Source organism: Bufo bufo, chromosome 2, assembly GCF_905171765.1.
Source record: "Bufo bufo chromosome 2, aBufBuf1.1, whole genome shotgun sequence".
NCBI lineage: Eukaryota > Metazoa > Chordata > Amphibia > Anura > Bufonidae > Bufo > Bufo bufo.
In genome coordinates this window covers 717,586,016-717,611,152 of record NC_053390.1, presented here as the reverse complement: position 1 = coordinate 717,611,152, position 25,137 = coordinate 717,586,016, and the positions used below count along the sequence as shown (strand labels likewise).

Sequence of the window (25,137 nt, the reverse complement as noted above, 5' to 3'; positions counted from 1 at the left end):
CTTCCCCCCCCCCCCTATTTTTTACCAATTTTTTATTAACTTTATTTTGGGAAAATGATGTTTTTGTTTATTTTTACTTGAAACTTTTCATTTTTGGGGGGGAAAACTTTATTTTTTCAACTTTTTTTTTCACTTTTTTTTTTCAACTTTTTTTTTCAGTTTATTTTGTGTCCCACTTTGCGACTTGAACTTTTGGGGGTCTAATCTTTTACAATGCATTCCAATACTTCTGTATTGGAATGCATTGGCTGTATGAGTAATACAGTGTGTATTACTCATACAGCTTCCTACCTGTGAGATCCAGGGGGCTGGATCTCACAGGCTCGTCACCGGAAGGCAGCACGATGCCTTCCTTAGACATCGCGCTGCCTTCCATGCCACCGGGTCCCCCCTACAGCCGCATGGGGACCCGATGGCAGCGCCCAATCGCCGCCGCAAACCGCAGGTCTGAATTGACCTGCGGTTTGCGGCGATCGCCGATACGGGGGGGCTCACATGACCCCCTCCGGCATTGTGACAGGATGCCCGCTGAATGATTTCAGCGGGCATCCTGTCACAATTAACCCCCGCCGCGCCGCAATCGCGATTTAAAGTTAGGACGTACCGGTACGTCCTGAGTCCTTAAGGACTCGGGAAACAGGGCGTACCGGTACATCCTAAGTCTCTAAGGGGTTAAAGAGGACCTTTCACTAGTTTAAAAACTGGAGTCCCAGGCTATGAGCTGTGCGCTACGATTGGCCAGCGCTGCATCAAGGGACAACCCTAATACAAAAACTCCGCCCCGTACAAAAGAGGAGCTGCACACACCGGAGCCTATATCGGGCGAACGGAGCGGCGCCCAGACATACTAGTAAGTGCAGGGGGACCCCTGGGTGCCGCTCTGCCCACTGATATAGTTAGTTTTTAGTTTTTAAACTAGTAAAAGGTCCTCTTTAAGGAACGCCTTCCCCAGTGTCAGCGAGGGTAAGCCAGTCCAGCTTCAGGGACACTCGCTCGCAGGCTTTTTAGCTCTCAGATGCCATGTCACATTTGACCACAGCATCTGAAAGGCTTAAAGGGGTTATCCCATGAATAATGTAAAAAAATGAAAACCGGACATCATATAGTACATGACAACCTCTTTCTAACAAAGCTAGAACCAGCCCTGTACCTCACATAGATTTGGAGATCTCCCCATTCATTGCTCTACTAGATTTATATCAAACTAGCAGCTCAAGGGGAGTGTCTATTCTGCTGCAGCTCAAGGGGCGTGTCCATGCTCTCCCTATCACAGTTCAGGAGGCAGTGGAAGAATGAAGCTGAGCATGTGCGGCCATCTCAGTGAGCTGAACAAAGAAATAATAATAATAATAAAAAAACAGCAGGTGGCGCTGTACAGACATATTATTGAATAACTCAGTGGCTATACAAAATTTTTAATTACATGCAATTACAAAAGTATTCAGATCCAGGTGCTGGTTTCAAAATCGTAGAATATTTTTTGTGGAACAATCCCTTTAAATCCCTGAGATTGGCATTATTGCCAATCGTAGACATTAGCCTTGGGTGTCTGCTGTGGCACCCGCTGCACTCTGGATCAGACACCATTTTCAAAGACCCTACCGCCAACATATATAGTTGCATGGCGATAGTGAAGTGGGATGCACAATGTGGTAAAATAAAGGCAAAATAAAGAAAAAAAGCCACCACATGCCCCAATGCAGATTTTAGTCCTGCCCCCAGTCACTATAACCGATACATCCCTTATATCAAAATGCCTGTTATGGAAAGGGGACATAATAAAAAAAAATATATATTTTAGGTGCTTTTAACAAAACAAATTAAACATGTGCAAAACATACTATTTTCCGCCTTTTTGTACGTATTCCTGGTTATAAAAAATTACTAAAATAAAAGTGACATAAAAATAAAGCCCCATGTATCACCAAAAGAATTATTTGCATAACTGAACGGAAAAAAAGTTATGGCTTTCAAAGAGGCAGATACTAACAGAGCCCGGTCAGTTAGGGGGGTAAATAGCCCGGTCAGTCTTGAACTGGCTATACTGGTGTAAAGTAAAGAAGAGTATCGAAACTTCTACCAAGATGCAATGTCTATCACACAACATGTGGCACAAATTTGATGCTTAATCTGATAGCCTCAGCTAAGTAAACCTGTCTAGATATTAAACAGCATTAGTAAATGTGGCTTTGTGTTTCAGTTCTTTGCAGTTTTTGACAGCTACTCCACCATTTTTGGTGATCTCTCCTTACTATCAGTGAAAGGAAACCTTCTTGTTCACACTGACAGGGCAACAAACTGTCCCCACACAGTTGCAATGGTCATCAAAAAAGAGATCTCTGTAGAACCGGCAGATAACATGAGGATTTCGTTGTTGTGTTTGGTGCAGAATTTAACCGTGGATTGCTCTTCCGCAACAGATAGGACATGCTACAGATTTGAAAATGCTGTGATTAGTTTGGTTTTAACTAAGGGTTGGCGTATTACAGTAGCAGCAAAATGGATGAGATTTTACCAAACCTCATCCACAAAAGCTCATTTGCATACCCTCTTCCCAAGTTTTTCTCCATCATTTTGCACTCTGTACCCTTTAATCACAAAGTGAAAACAGAATGTTCTAAATCTTTGCTAATTTATTGAAAATGAAAAAATAAAATCTTGCATTGACATAAGTATTCAGACCCTTTACTCAGTACTTAGATGAAGCAACTTTGGTAGCCTCCAGTCTTCTTGGATATGATGCCACAAGGTTTGCTCAACTGGATTTGGGGATTTTCTGCCATTCTTTTCTGCAGATTTTCTCAAGCTCTGTCAGGTTGGATGGGGACCATCGGTGGACAGCCATTTTTAGGTCTTGAGAGAGATAATCAACTTGATTCAAACTCTGTCTGGGCCACTTAAGGACATTCACGGAGTTGGCTATAAGCCATTCCTGTGTTGTTTTGGTTGTGTGTTTAGGGTCATTATAATTTTGGAAAGTAAGTCTCCAGTTCAGTCTGAGGTCCAGAGCACTCTGAATCAAGTTTCCATCAATATGGTCTCTGTACTTTGCTCCATTCAGCTTTCCCTTAACTCTGATCAGTCTCCCTGTCCAGCCACTAAAAAACACCCCTCAGCATGATGCTGCCACCACCATGATTCACTGTAGGGAATCGGGATGATATTGGGTTTCCTCCAAACATGATACCTAGAATTGAGGCCAACAAGTTCAATCTTGGTTTCATCAGATCAAAGAATCTTTTTTCTCACAGTCTGAGAGTCCTTTAGGTGTTTTTTTTGCAAACTTTTATGTGTCTTTTATTGAGGAGAGGCTTCTTTCTGGTCACTCTGCCATAAAGCCCAGATTAGTGGAGTGCTGCAGTGATGATTGACTTTCGGTAAGATTCTCCCATCTGCACACAGGATCTTTGGAGCTCACTAGAGTGTTCATTGGATTTTTTGGTCACCTCTCTTGCAAAGGCCCTTCTCTCCCGATTACTTAGTTTGGTGGTGCAGCCAGCTCTAGTAAGAGTCCCGGTTGTTTTGAACTTTTGAAGGACACTGTGCTCTTGGGAACTTTCAGTGCATCAGAATGTTTTTGTACTCTTCTCAAGATCTGTGCCTCCACACAATCTTGTCTCTTAGCTCCACAGGCAGTTCTTTCCTCCTCATGGCTTGGTTTTTGCTCTGATATGGATTGTCAGCTGTGAGACCTTATATAGACAGGGCTGTATCATTCCAAATCATGTCCAATCATCTGAAGTGGATGTCCAATCAAGGTGTAGAAACATCTCAAAGATGATAAAGAGAAATGGGAGGCCCTAGAGCTAAATTTCAAATGTCATAGTAAAGGGGTCTGAATATTTTCGTCCCGGTAAAATTTAAGATTTTCCCATTTTTTTTGTCAATTTGCAAACCTTTCTAAAATTCTGTTTTCACTTTTTCATTTTGGGATATTGAGTGCAGAATGATGGGGGAACTTTTATTTTATTTTAGCAGAAAGCCGCAACATAACAAAATGTGAAAAAACTAAAAGGGTCTAGATTTGCTTTTCTTGCGCACAGAAGTTCTGCACCTCTTAATAAATTTGGCGCAACTTACTACACTGCACTTCTTGATAAGATTTGTGTATGAAACGCCAGTCTTAATAAATTCCTCCTATGTGTCTACATACAGCAGATTTATTAACATTGCCTTCTCTCCCTACAGAACTCGGCAGACAAAACAGAATTTGAGGACTTAGACATGTTTGCTAGCTCCCGTGAACAGAGGTTTCGTGTATTTGCATCTTTAGAATTTGAAGGACAACTGTACATGACGCCAAGGGATTTCTTAGACTCTGTCACTACTGATGAGCCACGGAGTAAGTATTACTTATCACTAGTCTAGTACATTATACATCTAACCCCAGCGGTAAATAATTGAGGCAGAGGGGCTCACATATTTCAGTGGTATACCGACTGTAAGCCCATTAGACTACAAAGCATTGCTCATACAGAAAGAAATTCAGAAATTATATTTCACACCAACATGTCCAGTATCTTATAATAGGTCATCAATATGTGATCGGTGAGGTCCATTTCAGTGAAATGAAGAAGGGCGATGCTTGCTGGAACAGCTACCTCCTTCACTACAAAACCTGACACAGCGGCTCGCATGTGTTTGCGGCTGTGTCTGCTACTTTAGCTCTGCCCATCCTAGTCGATAAGGCTGAGTTGTGGCCGTGTTGCTGAGAGTGGTGCTGTTTTGAGCACAGAAGTGAAGAAACCACGTCAATCACACAAGGGTTATCCATAGGATAGGTCATCAGTATGAGATTGTTGGAGTCCAACACCCGTCATAAGTTCTAGATTCCTTTTAAAAGGGGTTACCCATGATATATGCCCTATCCATAGGATTGATAATCATTATAATGCAGGTAGGGGTCCGACACCGCAACCGATCACTAGTCAGCGGTAGCCACAGAAGTAAACACTGTACAAAGCTGGAGCACCACAGCTCCTTACACTTTGTAGCTGAGGCTCCTATTCAAATGGATTGGAGCTGAGCTGCAGTACCCGCGAACGGCCACTACACGGTGTACAAAGCTGTGGTGTTTCAGGCATTGTACACTGTTTACTTCCAGAACCTGTAGCTGCCGCTAACAACTAACCAGTGGGGGGTACTGGGTATTGGACCTACACTAATCTGATATTCATGACCTATCATATGGATAGGTAATAAATCCCAATAAACACCTTTTAGAGGAAACTGACACTGCCATTGGCTGACACATTTGGCCACAGTTACTGAAACTTACGTGAATTCTCACTGGCACTTATAGGAAGTCTTAAAAGGGTATTCAGTCATTTACTGCCTATCGAGAGGATATGCCATAAGTTTCTAAAAGAGAAGGGTCCGCAGCTATGTCGAGAACATAGAGAATGAATTGAGGCAGTGGTGAACCCATATCCACAACTGTCTCCATTCCCTTCAATATAAATTATGAAATTCTGTGGATATGCCATGGGTGCATGAAAGATCCCCTTTATTAGCCATTCTCTTTGCAGTTTGATGAACCTGCAAGCAAGCGCCGAGTAATAACACATCAGCGCATGCACAGCAGATCTTGGAGTCTGTTTTGGGCCGAGAACCATTCTGCTGCCTGTATGCCAAGGACATTGTCTAGCCCTACCCATCAAACTACAGCGGGAGTGGTTGGGAGGCCAAAGGACGGGAACAGCTCCAAAAGGGAGAAATTAACCTTTGAAACAAATACTTCTTTGCACTCATTATGGTCCCAGTAACGGTTTCATTTGTTTCATAGATATGTGTAAATGTTCATGTCGTGCAAGTCCTGATTTGGGACTAACGTATTCTAATCTGTTTATTTTTAATGTTGCTTTTTTTTAATTTTTTTAGACTCTAAGAAGTGGAGATCATTGTCACGACAAGTGAGTCTCTATAATATAATGTATGCTATGAACATCTCTACACTTTACAGAAGACATTATGTATAATATGCTTGGCAGGCGAACGTCACTAGCACGTCAGTGTCTGAAAGCCAGTTTACATACCTACCAGCGATCAGCTATTCTAAAACTCCTTCCATCCAGGGCAGAATATCCTCATGATGCGGTAGTGTACAGAGGCATCGTATGTGTATGGTTCTGTAGTACAGGCTTTGTCTGCCGCTCTCCCGCTGTATGTACATGGCTCTGGTGTGTGCACGAGGCCTTAAGCTACTTTTAAACAACCGCAAGGCTAGCTTCACATCTGCGTATTTCATTCCGGCAGGCTGTTCCCTCAGAGAATGACCCGGGTCCGGCACTGCCGGATGTGAACGGAATGTCCACCGGCCCCATTAAAGTATAATGGGGTCCGGCAGACAATCTGTTCGCATCCAGCTGACAAGCAGAGAACCCTCTGGACACAAACTGCTGCCTTCTGCGGTTTGTGTCCAGACAATTCTCTGCTTGCCTACCGGAACAGGCTACCAAAACACTGCTACCGCAGATGTGAAGATAGCCTGAGTGTTTTGCGGTCCTCAAACAGTGAATCCATAAAACACGGATATCCGCCACGTGCATGCATCACAATGCAGACCCATTGACTTCAATGGTCCGCATGTTGCAGTGAAGTCTAGGTCATGTGCTATCTTTTGCGGCGCGGCCGTCTGGATGCAGTAGCACACGGAAGCCTGCAGACCACTGACCCACTGAAGTCAATAGGTCGGCACTGTGATGCAGCATCCACAGGGCCGGTATCCTTGTTTTGTGGATCACCCGTTTGCGGACTACAAAACACAATCGTGTTAACGTAACCTAGAGATCTCTCCTAATACGCGGCTTTCTTACCTTGTTTTTTATTAATAGCTATTTGCAGAACTTATTGAGACAAGCTTCGCTGTAGAATTACAGCAGCATTACACGCCTTCATTTTCTGGCGGCGTAATGCTTTTTAATAGAAGTGGCACCTTTCTGACATGAAATGTAGACGACTTTCTAATTTAATAGACTTTGATTTAATTTCTTCAAACAGCGGGAAAGGAATTGGTGAATAATTCAGCGCGATGCATCTTCAGTTCTGATGAATAATAAATGTGTATGTGATAATACTAAAATGCCCATGTCACGGTGGAAATCACAGTCTTGCATTTGCTGGGTGAACAGACTGACAAATTGGGAAGAGGTGATGATGGGATTTGAGCCCTCTGCCCCCATCTGTCCTCAGTTCTGTAAATCAATAAGAAGAAAGACCTGTACAGCCGGAGTTATTTTTTCCGGACTGTACTTACTTATTATATTTGCAGTAGATCAGACCAGGACTATACCACCGAGAGTGGAGAGAAATGCCTGCGTTCCTCCCTAAAAATAAAATGACCATATATGTAGAAGACATTTGATTCAGCTGTTCTCAGTGTTATAGATGCCTCTGAGAACTAGCATGACTGTCTTAACAGATCCCACAAGGGTCGTCTACTTTTCCTACAGCGTATTAAGCCTTTCCCAGCCACTATATATAGCGCTCTCTCTCATCTCATCCTAGCACACACTTATGAACACTACATTATTTCAAGACTGTAAAATTTCCGAATAATACTAGAGACAGTGATTTATTTCCGCTTTTATTTCTTTCATCACATTCCCAGTGGCTCAGAAGTTTGTATACTTGTGGTTAGTATTTGGTAGCATTGCCTTTAAATTGTCTACCTTTGGATGAAATGTTTTGGGTAGCCTTCTTCAAGCTTCTCACAACATGTGGAGTTTTGGCCCATTCCTCTTGACAGAAATGATGTGAATGAATCAGATGTGTAGACCACTTGCTCACACACTCCATTCTGCCCGTAAATTTTCTGTTGGATTGAGGTCAGGGCTTTGTGATGGCCACTCTGATACCTTCACTTTGTTGCCTTCAAGCCATTTTGCTACAGCTTTGGAAATATGCTTGGGGTAAAATTGTCCATTTTGAAGATCCATTAGCGCCAAGCTTTACAGAGGTTTTCCCATCTCAACATTTCCTAGTTATATGCCACAAATGTCAGCTAGGTGCAGGTCCCACCTCTAGAACAGGGTCATGAATTGGAGGAGAACACACCATGTATGCATGGCATCCTCTCCATTCACTGTTTTTGGACTCCCAAAAATAGCTAAGCGATCACACTCGACTTTCTTCAGAAGTCCTATAGCAGTGAATTAAGGGCGACTGCGCAAGCGCGGCCACCTCTCCATTCTCCGCTTTGAGACTGCTATAAATAGCTGAGGCAGCAATTGGCTATATTCGGAACTCCGATATTGGTAAATGAAGGGTGGCCTGGCTTGTATGGCAGCTCTCCCTTCACTTCAGGGGGCCCTGTTGTGGAGATAGTTTCTGGTCACAGAGGTTGGACCAGAAACCTATTTGAGGTTTGTGGCATATCCTAGTAATATGCCGCAAATATTGAGATGGGAAAACCACTTCAACTTCCTTACTGATGTCTTGAGATGTTGCTTGAACCTGCCACCCCTGTCCTTCACTGTGTGGATTATGTTCTTTGACTTTCAATCCTCCCCTTTTTCTTTCATACATTTCCTTCATATGTTTATTATGGTCAAAGAGTTAAAGGGAACCTGTCGTGGATATTTGATTATAATCGAACTAATTATATACAATCATTAACTACTAAAAAGTACCTTAGATGTATTCACTTACTGGTGTGACAGATGGTTACCTCATAATATACACACAAAGATGCCTCATGCCGCATGCTAATGAGCTGATTTGAGTCCAGCGTGATGTCATTGAGTCCAGTGTTTTTTTAATTCAGAGCTATAGTCACTCCCCTGCCCACCTGCTGCTGATTCATATGGAAAAAAAACTGTCATTCAGCAGCAGGTGGGCGGGGAGAGTCAGGAGCTCATGAATATTCAGGACTCATCATTATCAGCTGGAGCTTTTCAATACAAGATGTTGGCAGATTGACTGGGTCAATTAAAGAAAGTGACCCAGCATTGTGCTAAGAGAATCAATCACTTATTCATGTTGCCCTTAGTTTGGACACCATAAAACTGGTGACCGGTTCCCTTTAAGTTTTTGTTGCATCAGTCCAGAGGACCTTTCTTCTAAAAGTAAGATTGTTGTCCCTATTTGCAGTTGCAAACTGTAACCTGGCTTTTTATGGCAGTTTTGGAGCAGTGGCTTCTTCCTAAGGCCTCTTTCACACGAGCGGATGCCATGCGGGTAATCTGCTGCGTTAAAGAGAGCCAAGCCCTGTTCCGGACACAGAGCATTAACATGGGTGATAATGCTCCGTGCCTCTCTGTGACCTTTTTACTACAAAATCACAGTGAGATAAAGGTGTCACTGTGATTTTATAGTAAAAAGGTCACAGAGAGGCAAAGAGCATTATCAATCATGTTACTGCTCCGTGTCTCTGTTGTCCGGAACTGGGCTTGGCTGTCTTTTCACGCAGATGATCCGCTCGTGTGAAAGAGCTCTTAGTCTCTCTAGGAAACAGAATGTGTCTCTTCCTTGAACGGTATGATGGCGCGTGGTTCCATGGTGTTTAAACTTGCATATTATCCTTTGAACAGATGAAGTGGTACCTTCAGGCATTTGGAAGTTGCTCCCAAGGATATACCAGACTTTTAGAGGTCCACAATTATTTATTATGTCTTGGCAGATTTCTTTTAACCTCTTCCCGACCTCCGCTGTACATGTTTGGCAGCAGTCGGGTCTTTAAAGATGGCATCCACTCCTGTGTGGACTGGGCACCATAGCCACTGGGTTTTTGCAGTTTCACACAGCAGATACCAAGCGCTAACCACAGCATATGAGGTGTTTTCTCCGTTCAGAGATCGGGGTATCTGTTCATTTCTTGTTGTAGCCTAAGTCTTTCTGAAGGATCCGAGGCTACCACAGTCATGTGGCAGGGCTCTAGAGGAACGTACTGAATCTCTTATAGACTGCAGTGGTAATTCATTGCAGTCTATGGGACAAGTGATCCAACGATCGTATGTTCAATTCCCCTAATTAGACTTGAAAAATATATTTTTTTAAATATGTATAAAAAATATATTAAAATTCAAATCATCCCCAATAAAAAAAATAAAGATCATTTGCACAAAAAAAAAATAAAGATCATCTGCTTCACAAAATGCCTGTACTATTAAAATATAAACGCCTTTATCCTGTACTGTAAACACCAAATGGCCCAGTCGCCTTTTTTTTTTACTGTCACCTCCCCCAATAAATTGAATAAAAAGTGATCCAGGCATACACACTCCGAAATTGTATCGCTGGGAAAATACAGATCAAAAAATAACCCTTCAAACCACTCCATAGACTTAAAATATAAAAAAAAAAGTTGTAGGGGTCAGACTATGGCAATGCAAAGCAAAAATCTTTTTTTTCCAGTTTTTATTTTTTTCAAGTATTTAAGCACAAGAAAAATTATACAATTGTGGTTTCGTACTTACCGAACGGGAACAGTTCAGTTTTACCGCATAGTGAACACCCTAAAAACTAAATTCATAAAACTGGCTGAACTACGCTTTTTTTCCAATTTCACCCCAATTGAAATTTTTATTCCAGCTTCCCACTAAATCGTATGCAATATTATTTGGTGCAATTAGAAAGTACGACTTTCCCCGCAAAAAAAACTAACCCTCATCTGCCTGTGTGAACAGAAAAATAAAAAAAAGTTAAGGCTTAACCTGCTAAGGAAAGTTTGTCTTTAACTCTTTCTGCTTGGGCATTCTTGTTACATTATGGTCGACTATACATTATAATACAAGCTATGGGGGTCATTTCTGAAAAAATATATGCCCCACTTTGGTGTATTTAAGGTGCAGATTTTGTTGCAAAGGTGTTTTGCTGCAAAATATGCGCCTTTTTTCCCGTGTACGCCACTTACGCCTCTTTTCTCTTGTTCAGAGAAAATGGGGGGGGTGGGGGGTGGCGTGGGCAGGGAAGAGGGCGGGCCAGTTTGCCCATCTCAATCATCAGTTGGCGCCCCTACACAATTTAGGCATATCAAGCTGCAGTGGACAGGGACTAAGACCGGTGTCTAAATTGCCCGTCTTAGTAAATAACCACCTATCTGTTTTCCATAGGCCTCTCTATAGAGAAAGGCTAGAAAAAAACTTGAGGAATGGCAGAATAAAAAACAAATGTTCAGACGGCAGAGGTGCACTGTATGCTACACATGGTGATAATCTGGAAGCAGTTTTCAGGCCATCTTGGATAAGGGTGTATTTATACTTGCTAGTTTTATACAAACACACCCTTAAAGGGGTTCTCCGGAATTAATTTCAAATGGCCATCAACAACATGTCGTAGAAAGTAAGTAGGACTGGTTGCCTCCACTTTTAGAGCTTGTTAGGGGGTTGAGGGGGCAGGGCCTCACTACACACTACGCTCTGGCACTTGCATATAGTACACATTGGTGATGGTGAGCACTCCTGTTGGATTGCCCAGTAGGGTTGCTCCGGGTATCGAATTATCGATACCCAATCGATATTTTTATACCAGTATCGATTCAGTTCCGGGATTTGCCATTTACCGATACTAGGCTGTGCTACTGCGCAGCCTAGTATCAGAGAACATGGAGCGCGCTTCTCTCAGCGCACGCCATGTTCCCTCAGCAGCACAGTGGAGAAAGAGGCAGTCTCCCTCCCCCTGTGCCGCTACTGGGCGGAGGAGGGGAGGGGCTGTGGCCACTGCGCCACCATTGAAGATAAGTAACTCATTAATACAAATACAGGAGGCGGATGCTGGCGGCAGAATCACATAGCTGGCACCCGACCTCTGACAGGAAGCTGCGTTCAGCGGCAGTTAGCCCCTCAGGTGTGGCACCTGAGGGGTTAATTGCCGCTCATCGCAGCTCCCTGTCATAGAGGTTGGTTGCCGACTATGTTGCCGACATAGAGGTTGGTTGCGCCCTACCCCAACCCCCCCAGTATTAAATCATTGGTGGCGCAGTGTACCCCCAACCCCCCAGTATTAAATCATTGGTGGCAGTGGCCACAGGGTCCCCTCCACCCTCTTCATTGGTGGAGCAGTGGCAGTTGTGATCGGAGCCACAGCAATGAAATGTTGGGTCTCCGATCGGTTACCATGGCAACCAGGATCCTACTGAAGGCAACCAGGACGCTACTGAAGCCCGGGCTGCCATGGTAAGCTCCCTGCTGCAGTGTGCACTATGCACAGGGCAGCAGGGAGAGTGTGAAGTCCTATTCACCCTAATAGATCACTATTAGGATGAATAATACAAGGGATTGAAAGATCCCAGGTTCTAGCCCCTAAGGGGGAAATGGTTATTAAATAAAAAGTAAAAGAAAAAATTATGGGCCGGACGTTCCATAAAATGCTGAATGCACGCAGCTTTTTTGGTGTTTTATTTTTTTCACGTGGTATAGACTGTCGAGTATCGCAATACTTTTATGGTATCGAAATCGAATCAAAATTTTGGTATCGTGTCAACCCTACAGCCCAGCCATGATGGCATATCCTAGGCAGGATCACACCATTACCATCTATAGTAGAGCTGTGTATTGAAGCACTGCCCCCTGACCCCCCAGGCAGTTGTGCAACCAAAATATATTGGCAGAATGGGGTGGCTCTACTCCTCAATAGGGATGTGATGGTGCTCAATATCTCAGTGTAAACTCAATACACCAGAAAAATTATTGTAAGAGATAGTTATGGAAGATATGGCACTCAGATATCTGGAGCACTGCTCAAACATTCAATTTTATTGATTTCAGATACTATATGTTCCACAGGTCATAATTGTTAAAATAGTCATAAATCTAAAATATTCATACAAGATCTTGTATGAATATTTTAGATTTATGACTATTTTAACAATTATGACCTGTGGAACATATAGTATCTGAAATCAATAAAATTGAATGTTTGAGCAGTCCTCCAGATATCTGAGTGCCATATCTTCCATAACTATCTCTTACAGTTGTGCAACCAATCCTGTACACATTCTGATTCCCGGAGAACTCCTTTAATTGAGCAGCTAAAGTAAGGGCTCATTTACGGTACACTAAGCAATTAGGAACAAATGTTCATAGGAATTTAGAGGCAGCAATTATTGTTGCTCCATGGGGATGAGAGTAGGGTATCTACCCAGGCCAGTCATTGTGGGCGTCTTTATGAACATTCATTCCTGATCATTTGCCCAGCCATCTTTCTTTGTAAATGGGCGCTAAGCTTGCGTCACATAACTGGTCGCTTATGGAGCAGAACCAGTATATAATAAGTACTGCCTGAGTTGTACAGACTTAAAGGGGTTGTCTCACCTCAGTCATTGGGGGCATATCACTAAGATATGCCCCCAATGTCTGATAGGTGTGGGTCCCACCTCTGTGATCCGCATGCACCTATCTTTAGAACAGAGCCGGCAAAGTGAATGAGGGCGCACCACGCATGCACGGCCGCCCTCCATTCATTTCTATGGGAGTGCCAGCGCTCGGCTATTTCTGTCAGTCCCATAGAAGTGAGTGGAATAGCGGCTGTTCTTGCATGGTGCGCTTCCCATTCATTTCATTGGGACTTCCGAAAATAGCCAAGCTCACCACTGAATGAATAGAGGGCGGCCATGCATGTGAGTTGTGCTCTCCTTCACTTTGTGGGCTCATTTCTAAAGATAGGTGTGGGTCCCAGAGGTGGGACCCGCACCTATCAGACATCTGATTTAGATTTCAATGCATAGAAAGTGATTATCCTGTGTGATTCTCCAGATGATATCACATCTTTGTGTATTCCAGGACTTAATCCAGCTGCTAATAGACACTCCTTCAGTATGGAAGGGCTCATCCAGATTTTTCAGGACTCTTGGAGATAAAGGTAAGTCACGTAAATGATATTACTATATTTCTGTAGCATGGGTTTTGGGGATTCCCAGTGTACATTATGCATGGAATCATTATTTTGGCTCCTTTCTCCCATTTTTAATACTCTTATGCTGAAATTAACTCATCCACATCTCTTCCATTCATTTTGCCATATATTTCTATGTACATTGATTGAGAGATATTTGTCAACCATTCCACAAAAAATTGTGACTTCCACTGTAGCCTTCATTTTTGGAAACGGTGGGCCGGGCATAGCGGGAGGGGAATGACCTAGGACCTGACAGGTTTACTATTATTTATAAGTTATATTGCAGCAGAAACATTTAGGACCCCCGTTCTCTTAAGCCCCTTTCACACGGGCGAGATTTCCGCGCGGGTGCAATGCGTGATGTGAACGCATTGCACCCGCACTGAATCCGACCCATTCATTTCTATGAGGCTGTGCACATGAGCGGTGATTTTCACGCATCACTTGTGCGTTGCGTGAAAATCACAGCATGCTCCTCTTTGTGCGTTTTTCACGTATCGCAGGCCCCATAGAAATGAATGGGGTTGCGTGAAAATCGCAAGCATCCGCAAGCAAGTGCGGATGCGGTGCGATTTTTACGCACGGTTGCTAGGTGACGATCGGGATGGGGACCCGATCATTATTATTTTCCCTTATAACATGGTTATAAGGGAAAATAATAGCATTCTGAATACAGAATGCATAGTACAATAGGGCTGGAGGGGTTAAAAAAAATAAAAAATAATTTTAACTCACCTTAATCCACTTGTTCGCGCAGCCCGGCTTCTCTTCTGTCTTATTTTTAGCTGATTGCAGGAAAAGGACCTGTGGTGACGTCACTCCGGTCATCACATGGTCCATCACATGATCTTTTACCATGGTGATGGATCATGTGACGGACCATGTGATGAGCGTAGTGACGTCATCAAAGGTCCTATTCCTCACAAAAGAAGACAAGAGATGCCGGCTGCGCGAACAAGTGGATTAAGGTGAGTTCCATTTTTTATTTGTATTTTTTAACCCCTCCAGCCCTATTGTACTATGCATTCTGTATTCAGAATGCTATTATTTTCCCTTATAATCATGTTATAAGGGAAAATAATAAAATCTACACAACCTGGAACCCAAAACTGAACTTCTGTGAAGAAGTTCGGGTCTGGGTACCACATTCAGTTTTTTATCACGCTCGTGCAAAACGCATTGCACCCGCGCGATAAAAACTGAACAACGGAACACAATCACAGTCAAAACTGACTGCAATTGCGTACCTACTCGCGCGGGTTTGCTGCAATGCACCGGGACGCATCCGGACCTGATCCGGACACGCTTGTCTGCAAGGGGCCTTAATCAGTCTTGGTGATTTTCTCCTCCTTTACCATCTCTTAGTTGGCTTACGTTAGACCAGTATTTTTTTTATCCAAAATTGTGGTGTATGTCAAAAATAAAATTGGCATCCCTTTTTCTTTTGAAAAGTGTCAAGTGAAGTGCAACAAGTCATGTAAAAACACGTAAAACGGCACACAACATGTATGCCAACGTTTTTTGGTGCAATTTGTTCCAGAATTCTGGCACATTTCCCATGGTAGATCCTTGTTTCTAAGCGATCCTTAAATAATAATGATATAAAAGGGAAATTTTAGTAATTATAAGCAACCATGTGCATGTTTTGATTGTACGCACCCCATAGTGCAAGAATGGCTGTAAAATCACTTCAGTTGTTTCCACAAGAGACCGTATGACTCAGGGATTCTGTCTATTTCTTTCCTACATGGAACAATTGGAGTTGTGTTCTCATTAGCCCTGGTCGACACCGATTTTTCTGCACTGATTTTAGAAGAACTTGTATATCTTATTGTGTGTTTCACGCTCCAGCCATCACAGGGATAGGTTATCTGTATCTGATCAGTGGGGATCCTAGGTCTTGGACCCCTATTGATCATATACTGATAACCTATCCTCAGAATAGGTCATCAGTTGTAAAGTCTTGAAAAAAACATTTAACCCCTTAAAGACCATTTTCATTTTTGCATTTTTGTTTTTTCCTCCCCACATTCCAGTAGCCATAACTTTTAAAATTTTCTGTTCATATAGCCATATGAGGGATTATGTTTTGCGGGTAAAGTTGTATGTTCTAATAGCACCATTTAATTTACCATGTTTTGTATTCTCCTTTGCCGAGATAATCCATCCCACCTCACAGGTATGGCATATCAAGGTGCTGATTAGACAGCATGAATATTGCACAGGTGTGCCTTAGACTGCCCACAATAAAAGGCCACTCTGAAATGTGCAGTTTGATCACACAGCACAATGACACAGATGTCACAACGTTTGAGGGAGCGTGCAATTGGCATGCTGACTGCAGGAATGTCTACCAGAGCTGTTTCCCGTGCAATGAATGTTCATTTCTCTACCATAAGCCGTCTCAAAAGGCGTTTTAGAGAATTTGGCAATACATCCAACCGGCCTCACAACTGCAGACCACGTGTAACCACACCAGCCCAGTACCTCCACATCCAGCATATTCACATACATGATCGTCTGAGACCAGCCACCCAGACAGCTGCAGCAACAATTGGTTTGTATAACCAAAGAATTTGTGCACAAACTGTCAGAAACCGTCTCAGGGAAGCTCGTCGTCCTCATCGGGGTCTGCACCTGACTGCAGTTCGTCGTCGTAACCGACTTGAGTGGGAAAATGCTCACATTCGATGGCGTCTGGCACGTTGGAGAGGCGTTCTGTTCATGGATGAGTCCCGGTTTTCACTGTTCAGGGCAGATGGCAGACAGCGTGTGTGGCGTCGTGTGTTGAGCGGTTTGCTGACGTCACTGTTGTGGATCGAGTGGCCCATGGTGGCGGTGGGGTTATGGTATGGGCAGGCGTATGTTATGGACAACGAACACAGGTGCATTTTATTGATGGCATTTTTCTCGTTCATTCCATTGGGGGACACAGACCATGGGTATAGCTTAGAGATATTACTAGGAGGGACACTATGCAAAAAAAGAAGCTCCTCCTCCTCGGGCTATACCCCCAGGCACCTCCAGGAGAACTTCAGTCTTTGCTTAGTGTCCGTTCAAGGAGGTTGACATTTATTCTTCTCCTGTTTGTTATTTTTTTCTGGTTTCAGATGGGGACGCAGGTCAGCATTGCGCTTTCCTGGCCCCTGGGGAGGGTCTGCCACGGTCTTCTGAAGGTTCCTGGCTACCTCCCATTCCCCCACAGAAGAAAAGTGGATCCAGGCTCGACATGTTAGCTCTGGCATCCCACCAGCTGCTGGGACACCTGCTGCCTACACTCCACCAGAGCACTGCTCTCCTTGATTGGAGTCAGACGTCTGAAGAGGTGAATCCCTGCTGGTCCGGACATCGAGGGAGCATGCTGTGCAGATAAGTATTGCCTGCTTCAATCTCCCTCCTTTCCCCCCCCCCCTCCCCCCACCCCTTCATGTCGTCTGTCTGGCGCTCTGTGACCTAAGGTGAGCTAGAGAAGGGCATTTTTTCCCGTTGGGAGGGGGCCTTCTGGGGAGGGCTGGTGATTCCACTGACTCTGGGGACAGGTTGCGTTTCCCTACCTGCCTGCAGCTCAGACTATGGCCGCATCGGCGGCAATCTTGGCACTGAAGGGGTGTATTTTATTTTATCTTATGGCCGCTGCGCTCTCTGCAGCTCCCGCCGGACTGCTCCTCCCGATATTAACCCCCGCTGCACCGTATCGGGCGAAGGGGTGTATTTTGAAATGCGCGCGCGCTTATTTCGCACCGCAATGACGCGTCCAAGGGGGCGGAGCCTCGGCCTCCAGCTCTGTCTCTCCCTACGCCGGAGACTCTGCTGGATTGCGGCCGTGCAGCTCCTCAGTTCTCGGTGACCGGAGACTTCTGCTGTTGCCTGGGTGGTAGGAATTGCAGCAACCTGGTAGGAAATCTTTTTTGGAATACCATCATGCCTAAACCTGGGGCCCCTAAGCCTTCCAAGGCTTCCTCTCAGGCTCCACTGGAGTCATGTAAGATATGCCTTAGGCCTTTTTCTGTCACTGGTTCCTGTGACTCATGCCCTGCTCCTGGACAGGATCAGCCTCCTTCTCTTGCTCAGCCCGGTCCTCCCTCTGCCCCTGCGGAACCAGCGGTACCCGCCTGGGCCTCCGCCATGTCTAATGCGGCAGCTGATCTGGCCTTAGTTGCCAAGGCAGCCATGTCCTTCATGGAGCGCATGGCGGCTACTACTCCAGTGGCATCCACCACTCCATCCCCTCTCAGTGACTCTCACAGAGGGAGTCTGACTTCTAAAAGGCAGCGTGAGCGGCAGCATTCCTCCTCGGATGACTCCGCTTCTCCCCCTCGCCTTGAGGCATGCCCGGTTGACTCTCCCCCTCGCAGGGAGCGCAAATCCGATGGGGAATTGTCCGGATCGGACGAAGTCACGGAGCGGGAACCCCTGCCTAAGCTTTCCACCATGGTAACAGAGTTGGTGGCAGCTGTCCGTGACACTTTTAATATACAAGGGGATTCTCCTCCCTCCACTAGTCGGGAGTTCTCCCTTTTTCCACCCAAGAAACAGGAGTCCGCCGTGTTCCCTATTCATGAGGAATTCACTGAGGTCCTATCAAAAGCTTGGGATCGACCTAATCAAAAATTTTCGGCCACCAAGCGTATGGATACGCTTTATCCTTTTCCAGCTGACACAGTGGAAAAGTGGACTTCTTCCCCTAAGGTAGATCCTCCGGTGGCCAGGTTAGCCAAGAACACGGCCCTTCCCGTCCTAGACGGTTCCTCTCTGCAGGATGCGGTGGACAGACGTTTGGATTCACTTTCCAAGTCCATCTTCTCACTAGCGGGCGCTTCCCTGCGACCGGCCTTTGCGTCGGCTTGGGTCGCCAGAGCCCTTACAACGTGGTTGCAGCGCCACCACCAGGATCTGTCAGAGCAGAACGCCTCTGTAGATACTCTGGATTTTATCATCCAGATGTCTCAAGCTTCTAAATATCTCTGTGAGGCTTCAATGGACATCGGCTCCCTCTTTGCCCGTATTTCGGCCCTCTCTGTCATTCAGCGCAGGGAGGTCTGGCTGAAGGTGTGGGATGCTGATGCCTCATCCAAGCGTTCCCTCGCTAACCTTCCCTTTGAAGGGTCCAGGCTCTTTGGGGCTCAACTAGATGAATTCATTTCTGCCGCAACTGGGGGCAAGAGCACTCATCTACCCCAGCCCAGGACCAAGCGTCCCTTTCGGTCTCGGCCTTCAGGTTTCCGGGGCCAGTCCTTTCGTCGCTTCTCCACTGCCAGGACGCCGTCGTCCTCATCAGCAGGGGGATCCCAGGACTCCCGCAAGAAGCCTTTCTTCAAGCCCCAGCCCTCTTGGCGGCCTCGGGCGCAGTCAGCCCGTCCTCCTGCTCCCAAGCAACCCTCCGCATGAAGGGGTGCCCCCATCCCTCGTGGTGGGGGGGCGTCTGCTCTCCTTTCAATAGGTCTGGAGGGCTCACGTTCAGGACGCCTGGGCTCTGGAAGTGGTGACGTCCGGCTACAAGTTGGAGTTCGCGTCCAGCCCGCCGGAACGTTTTTTCCCTTCTCGCGTTCCGGGGGATCCAGCCAGGGCCTCGGACCTCTTTTTTGCGGTCTCCTCTCTTCTGGACCGTGGTGTCATTTCCCCCGTTCCCCCAGAAGAGCAAGGGACAGGTTTTTACTCAAACCTGTTCGTTGTTCCAAAGAAAGAGGGGTCAGTGCGTCCAATCTTGGATCTAAAACTTCTCAACAAGTTTCTACGGGTGCGGAAGTTTCGCATGGAGTCCCTTCGCTCCGTTATTGCTTCTCTGCTTCCAGGAGAATTTCTCGCGTCTGTGGACATTCAAGACGCCTACTTGCACGTCCCTATTGCAGAGTCCCACCATCGCTTTCTGCGCTTTGCCATAGGGGGGCGTCATTACCAGTTCGTCGCCCTACCTTTTGGGTTGGCGACCGCCCCTCGAGTTTTTACGAAGATTCTGGCGCCTCTCATGGCGCTTCTTCGCACCAGGGGCATCTCTTTGTTACCATACCTAGACGACATCTTGATAAAAGCTCCGTCTCTTCCACAGGCCGAGGACAGCGTCCGAATCACGGTTCAATCCCTGGAACGGTTCGGATGGCTGATCAATCTCCCCAAGTCCTCTCTGCACCCCTCCCAGAGACTCTCGTTCCTGGGGATGATCTTGGACACCTCGATTTCTCGGGTGTTTCTTCCAGATTCCAAGGCTTCCCAGATTCGTCTGGCAGTGGTGCTCCTTCTACGCTCTCCACGTCCCACCATTCGGGAGTGCATGCGGGTGCTGGGCCTTATGGTCTCCTCTTTCGAGGCGATTCCGTACGCCCAATTTCACACTCGTCCGCTACAACAGATGATCCTTGCCCTCTGGAACAAGAACCCTCGGGGTCTAGACACTCCTGTTCGTCTGTCCCGGCAAGTTCGAGCGTCTCTCTCTTGGTGGCAGTCTTCCCTGAACCTATCGTCAGGAAAGTCCTTCCTTCCGTTCTCTTGGACGATAGTCACCACCGACGCTAGCCTCATCGGTTGGGGAGGTGTTCTCCGGAACCTCACAGTTCAGGGTGTCTGGTCGACGGAGGAATCCCGTCTCCCGATAAACGTTTTGGAATTAAGGGCGATTTTCCACTCCCTCTCCCATTGGACTCCTCTCCTTGCGACTCGCCCGGTGCGGGTTCAGTCGGTCAATGCCACAGCTGTGGCTTATGTCAACCATCAGGGCGGGACTCGCAGTCGGGCAGTAATGCGGGAAGTAGCGAGGATCCTCTTATGGGCGGAGTCTCATGTTCCAGTATTGTCGGCAGTGTACATCCCGGGAGTCGACAATTGGACGGCGGATTTTCTGAATCGCACCAAGGTGGATCCGGGAGAGTGGTCTCTCCATCCGGAGGTGTTCGAGACCATCTGCCACCGATGGGGCCGTCTGGACGTAGATTTGATGGCTTCCCGGCTCAACCACAAGGTGCCGGTGTATCTAGCCCGCGCTCGAGACCCACGGGCGGGCGGGGTGGACGCGCTGGTATTTCCATGGCAGCGGTTCAGCCTCCTTTACGTCTTCCCTCCGATTCCTCTGTTGCCGAAGGTGCTGCGCAAGATCGAGGCGGAGGGGATACCAAACATTCTCGTCGCTCCGGATTGGCCTCGCCGCGCCTGGTTCTCCAGCGTCGCTCGTATGTTGGCGGACGTTCCGTGGCCTCTGCCCGACAGAGAGGATCTCCTGTCTCAGGGGCCGCTCTTCCACCAGAATTCACGGCAGCTGCGTTTAACGGCGTGGCTGTTGAGACCGCCATCCTGAGGAAGAGAGGCTTCTCTGATGCGGTGGTAAGAATCATGATCAGGGTTCGGAAGCCGGCTTCTTCACGGATCTATTATCGCACCTGGAAGGCCTTGCTGTTTTTTTGTGAGAAATCGGGCTACCCGCCCCTACGTTTCTCTGTCCCAGTGGTGCTGTCTTTTCTCCAGTCCGGCCTCGACATGGGTCTGTCGCTCAGCTCTTTGAAGGGTCAGGTTTCTGCTTTGGCTATCTTTTTTCAGAAGTCCATTGCCTTTTTGGGACCTGTGAAAACCTTCCTGCAGGGGGTGGCGCATTCTGTTCCCCCGTATGTGCCTCCCTTGCCCCCCTGGGATCTCAACTTGGTTCTGCGCTCCCTTCAGGCGGCGCCTTTTGAACCTCTGAGGGAGGTCTCTCTGGTTTTACTCACCTGGAAGGTAGTTTTTCTGGTGGCCATTACCTCCATCAGGCGAGTTTCGGAGCTGGCCGCACTTTCCTGCCGGGAAGCTTTTCTGGTCTTTCACCAGGATAAGGTGGTGCTCAGACCGGTGCCTTCTTTTTTGCCCAAGGTGGTTTCTCCCTTCCACCTTAACGAGGATCTTGTCCTGCCCTCTTTTTGTCCTTCTCCGGCGAACCCCAAGGAATGCGCTCTCCACTCCCTGGACGTCGTCAGGGCTCTGAAGGTGTACCTGGGGGCTACCGCTTCCTTCCGGCGTTCAGACTCTCTCTTTGTGATTCCTGAAGGGTCCCGTAAGGGCCTGGCGGCTTCCAAGGTCACCGTGGCGCGGTGGATCTGTTCCGCTATTGCTGCGGCATATCGCGCTCGTGGCCATGTTCCGCCGTCGCGGATTACCGCTCACTCCACAAGGGCAGTGGGAGCTTCCTGGGCTAGACGCAATCGCGCATCCGTTTCCCAGTTGTGTAAGGCGGCCACTTGGTCGTCCTTACATACTTTCACAAAGTTTTATCAGTTACACTCTCTGGCCTCGGCTGATGCTGTTCTTGGGCGCAGGGTATTGCAGGCTGTGGTTCCGGTTTGACTGCTGGACGTTTATTCCTGGCGGTGTTGGATTTCTTCTTTTTTCCCACCCCATGGACTGCTTTGGGACGTCCCATGGTCTGTGTCCCCCAATGGAATGAACGAGAAAAGGAGATTTTTGTGAAACTCACCTGTAAAATCTTTTTCTCGTAATTTCCATTGGGGGACACAGCTCCCGCCCCTTTTTTGGTTTACGCCTTACGGTGTGCTGTGTGATGGTTTCCATAGTGTTTTATTTCCGTTCTCCTTCTCCTACTGCTTTTGCAACGACTGAAGTTCTCCTGGAGGTGCCTGGGGGTATAGCCCGAGGAGGAGGAGCTTCTTTTTTTGCATAGTGTCCCTCCTAGTAATATCTCTAAGCTATACCCATGGTCTGTGTCCCCCAATGGAAATTACGAGAAAAAGATTTTACAGGTGAGTTTCACAAAAATCTCCTTTTAATGCACATAGATACCGTGACAAGATCCTGAGGCCCATTGTTGTGCCATTCATCCACGACCATCACCTCATGTTGCAGCATGATAATGCACGGCCCCATATTGCAATGATCTGTACACAATTCCTGGAAGATGAAAACATCCCAGTTCTTGCATGGCCAGCATACTCACCAGACATGTCACCCATTGAGCATGTTTGAGATGCTCTGGATCGGCGTACACAACATTGTGTTCCAGTTCCTGCCAATATTCTGCAACTTCGCACAGCTATTAAAGAGGAGTGGACCAACATTACACAGGCCACAATCAACAACCTGATCAACTCTATGCGACGGAGATGTGTTACACTGCGTGAGGCAAATGGCGGCCACACCAGAGACTGACTGGTTTTCTGACCCTCCCCCAGTAAGGCAAAACTGTGCACATTTCAGAGTGTCCTTTTATTGTGGGAAGTCTAAGGCACACCTGTGCAATATTCATGCTGTCTAATCAGCACCTCGATATGCCACACCAGTGAGGAGGGATGGATTATCTCGACAAAGGAGAAGTGCCCACTAACACAGATTTAGACAGATTTGTGAACAATATTTGAGAGTAATAGGTCTTTTATGTATGTAAATATTTCAGATCTTTGAGTTCAGCTAATGCAAAATGGGAGCAAAACCGAAAGTGTTGCGTTTATATTTTTGTTCAGTGTATATTTCCATCTACAGAGCTTATTTTCTCGGGAAGTATAGTAGTTTTTATTGGTACCATTTTTGGGGTATGTACGACTTTTTTTTTTTCACTTATTAATTTTTTTTTTTTTTTTGGGGGGGGGGGGGGGGGGTGACAAGGTGACCAAAAAATGATGAATCACATATTTTAAATAATTTTTTTCCGTTACGGCATACTTCGCAAACTTGTAATAGACATTTTTGAAAATGCAATACCTGTTATGTTTATTTATTTATTTTATATGTATTATTGGAAAAGGGGGCAATTTGAGCGTTTAATAATTTATGTTTTTTTTTATTTATTTTTTACATTTTACGCAATAACTTTTAACCCCCTTAGGGGGCTGCAATCTTTTGATCTCTTATCCCAAACAATATAGTAGAGAACTATTATGGTGATGGAATTTTGATGCCCTGCCTGCTGAGCCGTATCTCATGTACGGCTTTGCAGGCAGTTCACCATCACAGGCCTGGGAACCTTCAGCAGGATCCAGGCTGTCATGGTTACCAGTCGGAGGCCCGCAATTTCACTGTAGGGGCTCCATTCGGAAGGCAGAGGGAACCCCCTCTCTCTGCCTAACTCCACAGATGCTGCAATCACTATTGTACCCGCCACATATGGAGCAAGCTCAGCGCAGCAGCCTACTCCATACAATCCCTCAGCCACAATGACGTACATGGTGGCTGAAGGGGTTAAAGAGATTTTCCGACTTCTGAAAAACAGAAACCACTTGACGTGTTCCAGTATGTACCATATTTTTTGCTCTATAAGACGCCCCTGACCATAAGATGCACCTAGGTTTTAGAGGAGGAAAATAAAAAATATTTTTCATCAGACTTCAGATCAGAGTGCCAATCTTCATCAGACCTCAGATCAGACCGCCAATCTTCATCAGACCTCAGATCAGACCCCCAATCTTCATCAGACCTCAGATCAGTCCCCCAATCTTCATCAGACCTCAGATCAGACCCCCAATCTTCATCAAACCTCAGATCAGACCCCCAATCTTCATCAAACCTCAGATCAGACCCCCAATCTTCATCAAACCTCAGATCAGACCCCCAATCTTCATCAAACCTCAGATCAGACATAAAATAAATAAAATAACTTATCTCTCCTGCTCCGGACGGTGCCACCACTCGGGAGATCCAGTGTGCTCTTCCTGAAGCGCTGCACTGTGATCTGACATTGCACAACATCAGGTCCTAGTACGCACTATGACGCGCACTACATCCTGACGCTGTATGTTGTCAGAACACACCATGGCACAGGCAGAAGACCAGGGATTGGTGAGTAAAGCCAGCAAGAGGAGCGCTATATTCACTGCTCTGCGGGCCTGCTGTGTCTGTGTGCATAATGGAAGCGCTCATTATTTTTCGCTTCATAAGACACACTGACATCTTCCCCCAATTTTATAGAGAAAAAAATACTGTAACCAACATTTCTTGCATAAAAAGACCTTTCCTCATTCATCCACATCCCCGCTATGTGGGTTTTGCATATAGCAGGTTGAGTCAGTGGTTTCAGCTTCATGCCAAAACTGTATTTCCTAGGAGGTGCTCCTAGTGATCTTACCCAAGGGAGTGACCCACACTACAATACCCTTCCACAGAATGACACGTCATTGCTAACATCCCATCGACAGGGCAGTGCTGTGGAGGTGTGACACGTTGAAATGACATCACACAACAATGGTGTCAGAGTCACGTTACGGCCGGGGAGATCTCTGAAGACAGGGTATAGTGGATTGCTTACAAAATATAAGCGAGTCCCCTTTAATACCAGCTGTACTGAGCGTGCTGTAGAGATAGCAGCTTAGACCTCGGCGGTCCTTTGAAGTGACTTGTCGG

At 46.2% G+C, this 25,137-nt stretch overlaps 1 protein-coding gene across 3 annotated transcripts in view; it reads left to right on the top strand.

The window, feature by feature from the left end:
- Positions 1 to 25,137, top strand: part of MICU3 (mitochondrial calcium uptake family member 3) — a 193,284-nt gene that overhangs the window by 46,842 nt on the left and 121,305 nt on the right. For all 3 annotated transcript variants that reach the window (XM_040418799.1, XM_040418797.1, XM_040418798.1), the window contains exons 2-4: positions 4,189 to 4,342; positions 5,881 to 5,912; positions 13,719 to 13,797. In XM_040418799.1, coding sequence (XP_040274733.1) covers positions 4,189 to 4,342; positions 5,881 to 5,912; positions 13,719 to 13,797 — 265 coding nt within the window. The remainder of the gene's footprint in view (positions 1 to 4,188; positions 4,343 to 5,880; positions 5,913 to 13,718; positions 13,798 to 25,137) is intronic.